This window comes from Lactuca saligna, chromosome 8, assembly GCF_052625555.1.
Source record: "Lactuca saligna cultivar CGN05327 chromosome 8, ASM5262555v1, whole genome shotgun sequence".
Lineage (NCBI taxonomy): Eukaryota > Viridiplantae > Streptophyta > Magnoliopsida > Asterales > Asteraceae > Lactuca > Lactuca saligna.
Window position 1 is genome coordinate 39,809,695 of NC_136424.1, and position 11,260 is coordinate 39,820,954.

General features: G+C 35.1%; 1 protein-coding gene across 1 annotated transcript; it reads right to left on the minus strand.

The window, feature by feature from the left end:
• Positions 1-3,345: 3,345 nt before the first annotated feature.
• On the minus strand, positions 3,346-4,173 carry LOC145009571 (uncharacterized). Its single transcript, XM_078968244.1, has one exon. The coding sequence runs from the start codon at positions 4,171-4,173 to the stop codon at positions 3,346-3,348; it is 828 nt and encodes a 275-aa protein (XP_078824370.1).
• Between the last annotated feature and the right edge of the window lie 7,087 nt (positions 4,174-11,260).

An 11,260-nucleotide genomic window follows, 5' to 3' on the forward strand; every position in this document is an offset into this window, starting at 1 on the left:
GTGGATTGTCTAAAAGAGTATTAGACACAAGAAAATGTTTGCTGCAACGTTCATGAGTGCTTATGAATATGATTTGAGCATTGGATTAAACCCACACTCACTTGGATCACTATCTCGAGTGATTAGTGAGACGATAACATCTTATATTCTTGAAACCGAGATGTGTGAGTTGTATCTTGCTAATCGGTTGCACATTGATAATATGTAAACGCACTAGTAACTTGGTGTTATAAAACATATTGTTGTGTGTGATTTGGTTAGTGAGTGCAAGCAAGCATTGTATCAAAGTTTATCCGTTCCTTTTATCCAAGGTAGGATAAAAGCGATATCTTTGGGCCCCTCGATGGTTTAGTGATGACAAACGTAAATGCTCGGCCGGGCTAGGGCTAATTTGATTTGTTCAGTTAGTCTGTCGTCATAAATCGGAAATCGAGATATAGTACAAAGAGAATGATTTGAAATCATATCTCATACGATATCTAGAATGGAGGAATATATGATCCCTTATCTAAGGACACGCGTATCTGATATGATCAGAGTTGACAGCGGCTTTGGAAAGCTACGATTGCAGATCAGGATCTGAAGTCATACGCAGAATAGTTGTTAGACTTATCCAAGTGGGAGACTGTTGGATTAGTGTCTAAGTCCATAACTATTTTGGTATGTACTTGACCCGATGGTGCATGGTCCTTTTGGGTTGCCTTCACCAAAGCAACTTGATAGGATGAATTATGGAGAGTAAGGATTAAATATGATTTATTAATGTATTATGAGAATAATATATTAAAGGAGAAATCATATTGTTTAATTAATATTAGTCAATAATTAATTGGTAATTAGTTTTGGACTAAAAGAGATTAATTAAACTTAAGGGACTGGAACTGTAATTATAAGATAATTGCAATTTGGGCCATGGATTGCCTTATATTAAGGGATGAACGAATTCTAATGGGAAACCCATAAGGAAATCATCCATGGGCTTAATTAAAGGAGTCTATGGGTTGCTTAGGGCTTAAGCATCCAAATTAGGGTTTCCTTGTTAGATAACCCTAATAGCCCAACTATATAAACACCCCTTAAGGCTCAAAAACGTGGCTATGCTTCTTGTAAGGGTTTACACACGTTTTTGGCAGCCTCCAACCTCTCTCCTCTTCATCCTCTTGCTTATGGTGTTTGTGAGCCAATAAAGGAGTGACACTTGTGACTCTAAGCCTTCCAAAGTCAATTCAAGGAGGAATTAGGATTGTTATTGCTACATAACAATCAAGGTATGATCTTAAACCTAATTACATATTAATATGATTACTTGTATGCTAGAATTAGGATTTATAGTCTTGGATTCAAAGCATGTACAATAGAGAAACCTAGATCCAAGCAGTAGGGTTTGTATGAGCACATAGGATGTCTTATGACCAAAACCCATCATTTTTAATATAGTAACATACCCCGCCATGGGCTGCCACCCCTTGGACCCTGCTCCCAGAGGCGCTGCCCTCGGACCCCCGTTCGTTTAGGGGCTTCACCCCTAAATGACAATGTACTTTGAAAACTTGATCAAACTTAAACAATTGTGTACTCCACACCTTCCTTACTTGTTTAATGTTTATCAAGATCACTTTTGGTCAACAAAGTAATCCCATTACACTTAAATAATATTAATGATAACAAATCACCAACAACTAATTTTGCAACCGGAGCAAAGTTCTCATGAAAATCAACTCCTTCTATTTGTGTGAAACTCTTTGCGACTAGCCTCACATTATATCTTTCTATTTCACCGAACGGTTTGTATTTAATATTGTATACCCACATCAAATCCATGGCCTTCTTTCCAGGAGGTGAAGTCACTAGATTCCACGTGTTGTTAGCTTCGAGAGCAATAATCTCTTTTTGCATGGCATCTCTCCATTGTGGATTCTTAACTACTTGGAAAAAAATGTTTAGGCTTATCTTGAGAGGAGATGGCACTAAGATAAGATTTATGAGATTTAGTGAAAATTTTATAAGACATAAAGTGAGAAATTGGGTGTACCGTTGAAGTCACTTGATTAGTACTAGAGGAAGGATGTTCAATCGATGGAGGTAGATCTATTTCATATTCATCAAGATGTCAGGGTCGTGTTCTAGTCCGTACAGGTTGATTAGACGTGTCTGTGGGTATTGGCAAGGTTGACCTGCTAGCAGATGTAGAGATGGTCGCTCTGTAGTAGGTGCTTCTTCGAAGTTGGGCTCAAAAGAATCATCTTGGTTTGTTGTTGCCCCTGTCGTAGCTTGTGGGCTGGATGTTATGGGTTCCAAAAGAGGTTCACTTATGAAATAATTATTTTCCTTTTCATTGTTCTCCACTTCGTGGTTTATTTTCCTTTAGATCATATACACGATATCCTTTTTTACCTTGAGGATATTCTATGAAGACGCAAGCCCTCCCCCTTTCTTCAAACTTATCTTTTCCTGCCATATTATCCTTTATATATGCTATGCAACTGAGAACACGCATATGATCATATTGTGGTTTTTGATTAAATAGGATTTCAAAGAGGGTCTTATTGTTAATGGTTCGTGAAGGTAACCTGTTTATGATGTAAGTAGTAGTTAATATACATTCTCCCCAAAATTCTATAGGTAGACTAGATTGAAAATGGAACGCTCTTGCAATTTCTAAAAGATGCCTATGTTTTATTTCAACAACCCCATTTTGTTGTGGGATGTGTACACATGAGGTCTCCAAAAGAATTCCATGATCTTCATAAAACTTTGTCATAACAGTGGAGGTGAATTCTCCCCCGTTATCGCTACGTATTCTCTTGATTCTTTCATTGAATTGAGTCAAAACCATGTTGTAAAAATTAACTAAGAAGGAACTTGTGTTAGACTTGTTTATCATCAAGGAGACCCATGTGGTTCTACTATAATCATCCACTATTGTAAGAAAATATCGAGCCCCCATCATTGAAGGTACCCGATACCTACCCTACATATCATAGTGAATTAACTCAAAACATGAAGTGGTTTTAATATTAGTATCAAAAAAGGTAATCGAGTTTGTTTAGCTCGCACACAGGAACCATAATGATCAATACTAGCTACGCTACCTATAGAATTAATTTGTTGAAGTTTAGAATTTAAAGTATGACCAAGCCTTCTATGCCAAATTTTTGAATTCATAGCGACAACCATGGTAGTAGCTCCTTTGTCCATCTTCTCCATATGATAAAGACCATCCCTACATCTCTCCATGTCAATCAACTTCCTCGAGTGTAAGTCATATAAATAACAATAATCGGTAAAGAAGGTTACAAAAAAGTTAATCCCTTTGGTGATTTTGCTAACAGATAACAAGTTGCATTAAAAATCAAGAATCCCTAGAACATCATTAACATCCAAATTTTTTGTTAATTGTGCACTCCCAATGTCTTTTACTGCAACTTTGTCGCCAACAAGAATTTTAACAGGCACCCCATCGTTGGATTTCTTTAGAGATGTTAAGACAGAATCGCTACATGAAATATGTTTTGTAGCTCCAGAATCATTTACCCAAGGTGAAGTGAACTCGATTTTACCTGCCATGTTTACTTCTAGTTTTGGTGGATCATTCAGTTGTATTAGGAGTCTTTTGTATTGATCAACGTTGTGGCCCGATATTGGGCTGCTCTCAAGTTCAACTGCAGCAGCCTTAGGTTTCGCCTTAAGGTTTTTTCTTTGAAAATTTTGTCGGTCTTTGTTGATGAATTTCCCACCATATGGGTATCCGATTTTCTCAAAATAGTCATCAATATTGTGGCCATTTTTCCCGCAGTGTTTGCATTTTAATTTTTTCTTATCAACGAGACTTTTGTCCATGTCTGTTTGGGTTCGGATTTGAGAGGCGACGACTTCGACAACAGTTTTGTTGGACATGGTAATGTTCCTTTGTTTTTCATCTTCTGCAACCATGTGATAAACAATCCCAAGGGTAGACATTGGTTTGATGTTGAGTACTTGAGTTCTAACAGTTCCAAAATCTTTGTTGAGACCCATCAAGAAATCGTAGACATGTTCTTTCTCCTTGTCTTCGGTGAGTCTTTTTCCAACATTACAATAACACTTTCCACACGTACGCTTAGGCTGCGAAGAGAAGGATTGAATTTCATCCCAAATTCCTCCTAGTTTTGTGAAATATGCCGACACAGACATGCCTTCTTGTCTGTTGAAGTAAGCTTTCGTTTTAGCTCGTATGCCCTACACTCTCTTTTTCAAAGCGTTCCTTAAGATCTTTACAAATCTCTCTTGTCGTGTGTGCGTATTCTACATTGTCACAGATCTCCTTCGACATAGCAGTGGTCAACCAACCTTTGATAATCGCATCACTACATTGCCATGCCATCAGACATGGTGAGTTCTACGTTAGTCGTTCTGGGGTGCCATCGATGAAGCCAGCCCTATTCTTTGCGAACAGAAAGTCTTTGATTTCTCTAGACCAATATGCATAGTTGCCATTATTCAGTGTTTCGTTGACGTGTAGTTGGTGAGGGTAATCGTTTGGGTGAATATAGAATGATGAGTTGGGATCGTTTGATGGATTGGTGGATGAACCTGCTTCAATAACAACGTGTTCGGTTGTGGTGCTTCAGAGTTTTCAAACTAATCAAGAGACCCACATTGATACCATAAAGAAAACAAGAAAATGTTAACAAGAAGAATTACGTTCCTAATATTCTATTATGATTGAAGAACCATTGAAAATAGAGAAAATTCATGAAATAACCTAAATTGAGGGGGGTGTTTTAATCATTGAACCATAAAAATTTGAGTTTTGGAAAATGACCACAAGATCCGCAGAAGGGGCTCTGGCGGATCGCTTTACACCTCTGAGGAACAATGAATATTTATGAGGAATTGATGTGACATCACTAAATGACAAAAAAATATTAGGGGATCCGCAAAGAAATCAATAATTCCGGAGAGCTGTAGCAAGTATCCATAGAGCCTATCTCTGCGGATCTGTTGGAGAGGACCAACCACCATTTCCTCAGAAAATTTAAAGATTTGCAGAGGTCTTTAATGGATCCGTAGAGCCACCTCTGCTGAACCATTATACCCACGATATTTTTTGTTATTTAGTGATGTCACGTCAATTCCTTAGAACTATTCATCGTTCCTCAGAGGTGTAAAACAATCCATAGAGCCCCCTCCGCGGATCTCGTCATTTTTCAAAACTCAATTTTTCATGGTTAAATGCTTAAAAGACCCTTTCAATTTTGATTATTTCATGAATTTTCTCTTGAAAATATATACAAGAATATTGCTTGAATAGCAAGCAAAAAATAGAAAAAATAAAACTAGATCAGTAGACAATATAGAATAAGGAAACCAAATCAAAATTAATCTTTTTTATAGTAAACGACATCAATATCATAGGCATGAATATAAAAGATTTGAAGCTTTTGAAAAATCAAATGTATGATCTATGGGACCATATTTACTTTTATTTTCTGATGAGAGTCTATAAAGGGTTTACCGTTTACGGAAATTTGAATGATATGTATTACACTTGGTTGATTAACAATGGGCATTCAAGTAAAAGTCGAGTACCATTATACGATGATCATTTTGATGAGCTTTTATTTGAATAGATTCGTGATGCAATACAAATTATTCCCAAAGAAATTGATATGGATAATGATGACAAAGACTAGCATTCCACTAGATGAGAGTCCATTAGAGTGTGTCCATAAAGATAAGGTAAACCACCCTTTTACCAATACTTTGAATGATGAGTTTCATGTCAATTTTGTCCTAGTGGTGAATCAAAAGAGGATATAGATGTATAGAGGACATAAACAGTGCGTAAACTTCTTATTAAATGTCCAAAGAGGAGGTAAACTCTTATATTAAATTCAGGAAGCTGATTTAGAGACATTAGTTTTTCTTCATACATAATAAGTTGTGTATGTATGTAAAAAAAACTATTGAGTGTGAATTATTTCCTTTAAATTTATCTATTTCTTTTTTCAATTCAAATGAATAAACTCACTTATTAAATATTTTTAATCCCATCAAAATACAATTTATGTTAAATATTTTACTCAAAAAACATAGATTTTAATAAATATCTTATTGAAAAAAAAATCTTAAATTAAATGTTTCAGTCTTGCGAGAGTTTTTTTGGACACATAATTAATATAAATGTTATTCCCATTATTATTTTTTTATTATAAAGTACTCACATTTGAGTTTCGAATAAGTTGGGTTTCTAAACATATATGGTTATATCATTAAAATAAAACATTTCCATATAAAACCCACAAACACAATGATCAAATTTAGGGTTTTTGCAAAACACACAAAGCCCCCCCACAAAATACGAAACATGTTTTCCATTTATCCTACCAAACGAAAAATGACTCGTTTTAAAATATATATATATATATATATATATATATATATATATATATATATATATATATATATATATAATAAAATATCCAACAATGGGACTTGGTGTGCTTTCCACCAATGATTGTTTTTGTCGTTATGAAGAACAAGTCAGCGAACCTCATCCCCATCAGATATGCACTTCAATTTGCCTGGTGAAGCCGCACCACGAGGTATCAGCAACACGTCAACCAAGAAACACGATTTTCTCAAATATTGGAACTTGTCTGTCTTTCAGACATTTCGTCGAACAATTGGTGTGCTGACCCTTCAATGAGGGTAACCTGGTTTACCTTTTTGACAGCCAGTGATGTCCTGATCAGATTCTAATTACGGAAAGTGAATGCCAAATAGATTATCAATCGATCCAATCGGGCGTTGCATCACCTTGCACTCTTTCCCAATATGGAAGTGTTGTTCTTATGGACCCAGGTTTTTATGAAGCATGCTTGAGTTTGTATGTTGACAAAATGACGACTCAAAATTAGATCATAGCCCAAAAAAGTCAAAATCACAATTTGACAAAGAAAGAATATATGAATAAAAGAAATTAAATCATATCATCTAAGCTGTCCTTGCTGAATTTATCATAAAAAATAAATTCGAACAAAATAATTTTATTGGCATTAACAATATTTGTTTAGATTTAATCAATGTAACTCTCCCAGATTAATCATGTGCTTTTTAAACCTTTGTTTTTTAAGGGTTAACATTGCTTTTGGAAATGCAATTATTCAGTTTTTTATTTGACAACAAACCTAATTTAATGGGATAAACTTAGGGTGTTGTTATTAAGATATTTTTTAGACACCTTTAATAAACACATTTATCAAAAATTAACTTATAGGTAACTATTTATAATTATCTTTTTCAGAAAACAATACAATTTCATCTAATAAAAATAACTTAAAAATTATATAGATTGTCTAAATGATAAAACGATATGTTTTTTTAGCCAACCTCTAAACTTATTCATATCAATAGACCCTATAAACAACAATAAGAGACTTGAGAATCCTATTGAGATCATATATGGGGAGGTAGATGTTAATATTTATGCTTTTAACATTGACTTAGTCATGTAAATGACCTCCAACATGTGTGCCAAAGGAAAGCTATAAATGAGGTAAAAAGTAAGTCAAAGTGCATAAACAGAAAAATACACATGTAAAATTTTTGGTACTCACATATATATCTAAGAACCTGCAAAATGAGACCAACAAGAAAAGAGTAACCGAGTAATAAACAAAAACATGAATCCTCTAATCTAATAATTAAGATCAATTTTACCACGTGACATTCAATTAGCCCCTTCCAATCTAATTATCCCGCTCAAAATACCAAAATGAATTTACCCAAATGCCCTCTGCTTCACGTTTGAATTGATATAGCAAATTATCACAATCAATTTCGAATTTGATAGCAATAAATCTGGAGGAAATCAATCATATCCAAACTTATTCTCTCTTAAACCCTAATCCTTTTCCCTCTCCATCAATGGTTATGGTTTGTTGCAAGAAACGACGTTCGAAATGCTACATCCAGGTAACTATTCTTTGACTTTCAATTTGAACTAAGCTACAATCGATTTGGATGTGATTTCTTTTTCTATAATTGGTTTTGGAGTCGCGATTGACTTTTTGAAAGGAACTTCTGCCCCGCCGATTACTTTCGCTTCACATTGCTTGAATGGTTGTCGTCTTTGTCACAACTTGGTAAGCCCGATTTATCTAAAAATCAGTTTAACGTTGGACTATCTTCTCATCCACCTCCGTTTCCATCTTCATGATTTCTTCTAAAAAACATCAAATCACCTTAATTTTTTCACACTTTTGAGAAATTAGGGATTTGTGAAACGAAGAAGTAATCAATGTTGAAAAACATCTGGAACTAGGAGGTCAGCGATCAATTATTAGATCGATTGTGTGTATGGCTTTTTGATATACATGCTGAAGACCGTCGGAGACTCATCCCTATCTCCGTGACTCCGCTCTACCGAGACTCTCGCACCCCAGTTTCGCGGCACATTCACAATCATGTTTATTATCCAAAGAGATTATCAATATCATTGTAAGTTTTCATTCTTATCATTTTTCTCTTCTCGTGTTTATTTTTAGTTCTCTAGGGGTTTCTCCACTTTCGAGTTAAAATTTCCTCTGTATATATCGTATATGGACAAGAAAAGATCGAAGTTTAGTTGCTGCTTTTTGTTAATTTTTTTCTAAGTGGCGAGTTTTTTCTGTAGAATTTAACTTTCTAATTGCACAAGTTCTATTGCAACATACAATCAAAAGGAAACTACATAGTATTTTTGTAGTTTTATCTAGCGTTTTTTATGGTTTTCTTCTCTATCTTTTTAATTGGGGGGGGGGGGGGGGGGGTTATAAAATCTTCATTAAGCCTGTCTGGTAGGCTTATTTTAGAATGTGTTTTTGTGGTTTTGATGATTATTTGTTAATGTCTTATGTGGTCGGATGATTTTTTGTTGGTCGTTTGAGAATGTATTTCAGATTATGTCAGCATTCGTATGAATAACCAATTTTATCAGATGATTATGTTTTAGTCAAATATCTTTTTATGGGTGTGTGATCATGGAATACTCCATCAGATGATGTTTATTATGTTTCCTACTTGGGATGTGCCCCTGTAATATCATCAACAAACCAAATAGAATTTAATACTAGAAGGTATTTATGCCTAAGAACCCAAGATTTGTAACATACCAAATGTTCAACCTCTATCTGTTTGATGAAATACCTGGGAAATCAGTTGAAGGCTAAACTTCAAATTTGAACTAGGAACATGGTTAGGTTGAGATGATTTCGTTGGGACTTTAACTTTTAACCAAATTGAGTTCAGGAAATGCTTCATTGAAGAAGATGCTAAAGTAGGTTTTGGTAACTCTGTATCAGACTATCAGAAGTTACACAGGTGGACTGAACTTACCTAATATTCCCTTTTTATACGTGTTCATATAAATTTATCTTTCTAATAGTTGTTAAACGTACAGATACCTGCGATTCTTTGGTTGTCAAAGAAGATTAAGGACAATATGAAAGAAGTTGGTCAAAATGGTAAATTCTTTTGGTAGCAATTAACAAGTTTAAACAATACAAATGCAAGTTCATAACTATAACTAGACAATAGTATAGTTCTTTTATTATATTTGGCATGCCATAAAATATACATATATTATAAAATGGAACAAATTCCATAGGAACCAAATACATTGTGCTTGGTTATTGTAAAGTGCAATGAAAATGAGAATTCTATCAAATTGGTTCTTCAATCTTTACTTTAAGTCCTTACAACACCTGGTGGGTTCGATGTCTAGCATGTGCAACTGATTTCGTGGAAAAAAGCTTATATGAGATTGTGTATTGTTTCTTATATAATGCATATAATATAATCCCTTATTATTTTTCATCAGGTGTTGCACTGATAAAGTGCTACTTTGATAATAATGTCTTAAATTTTCTGCCTTTGTGTCTATATCTATGATCGACTTGATAGAAAATGCTCTCATTTACAAAAAAAAAAAAACAAAAAAAAAACATGAATTACCGGTAAAAATTGTGATTTGACCCATTTTTCCTGGTTTACTGGTTTCATTAGTTATCTGGTTTCATTAAAGTCCGATTATTTTATCTTAATTTACGAATAAGTCAAAATAAATTTTGGTGATGATTTGACCCTTTTCTTCTTGTAACATACATTTTATAGGTGTTACTGCTGACATGGACGCCTAATCACTAAATGAACTGATGAGATGAATATGTTGGGTTATATAATGTTATGTTTACCATAAAACTTGATATCCTGATACATTGTATATTTTTTGGAATATAAAATGCATCCAACGAACACAACAATAATTGATGTAACGTCCGGGTCCTGATATGTATTTAATTTATTTATTTATTTATTTTGAAATAAGGACTCGACGAGTTAGTGTGAGGGAATGTTATGATACTATGAGGATGCCGTAGTATTCGCTAGTCAGAGCATGACGTAGAAGAGTTTTTAGGCTTGGCTAGCCTTATTCCTTGAGTTTCGGGAACCTGGTGGTCGAACCATGGGCGAGACAGGGGTCTCTATGTTTGTTGGGGATCGTTATATTATGTGGTTATCGCAATCGAGAAGAATTGGAAGAGTGATGTAAGTGTGGGTTGAGGGTCATGGGTCATGAGTTGAGTGCTTCATTAGGACGAGTGGTCCCAATTCTGTACCGGACCAGACTCTCGAGTTTGAGTTTGGCTTTGGTGGTGTATTAAGTAGGCGAATGAGATTTCGGATTCAGAGATAGGTTTCATTTTGAGGGGTATTGTGTGTCATCTGATTTCTTAGACTTGAGTGGGCCAGTTCGTTTGTAAGGGAAGGACCGTAAGATGCATGGAACTAATGAGTAGTAGACGACATAGGTCGAGGGTGAGACAGTTTGCTTTGAGATTGTAGTATTCTCTTGAGGTAAAGAGAACTTCGTGACTTGTGTGTCAAAATGGGCCAAGATAGTGGTTGTGAGAAGGAAGTCATTGAGACGTTCTGGGGCATGCAAAGGGTAACCTTTGGAGGTTCAATTGTGGGGTCAGGAATAGACCTGGTGCTCAATGTTGAGAGGGTTATCCGAGAGGGAGCTGGGGCTTATGATTGTTAGATGTCAGAGAATACTTCTGAGCAACCATGATCATTTTCTTGTGTATGAGGACAGGGTGTTGAGAGTTCTTTGTTCAAATAGGTTTCGATTGCAATACAGTGGATGGGTTTATGGTGTAATGTTACCCTTTCATTCCTTGGAGTATGTTATGGATCGTTAGTATGTCTGGTATAAGTGGTCGGTAGACAATTT

What these genes read in the sequence shown, in the direction of transcription:
- LOC145009571 (XM_078968244.1), bottom strand. Translation starts at nt 4,173, where the DNA reads ATGTCTGTGTCGGCATATTTCACAAAACTAGGAGGAATTTGGGATGAA.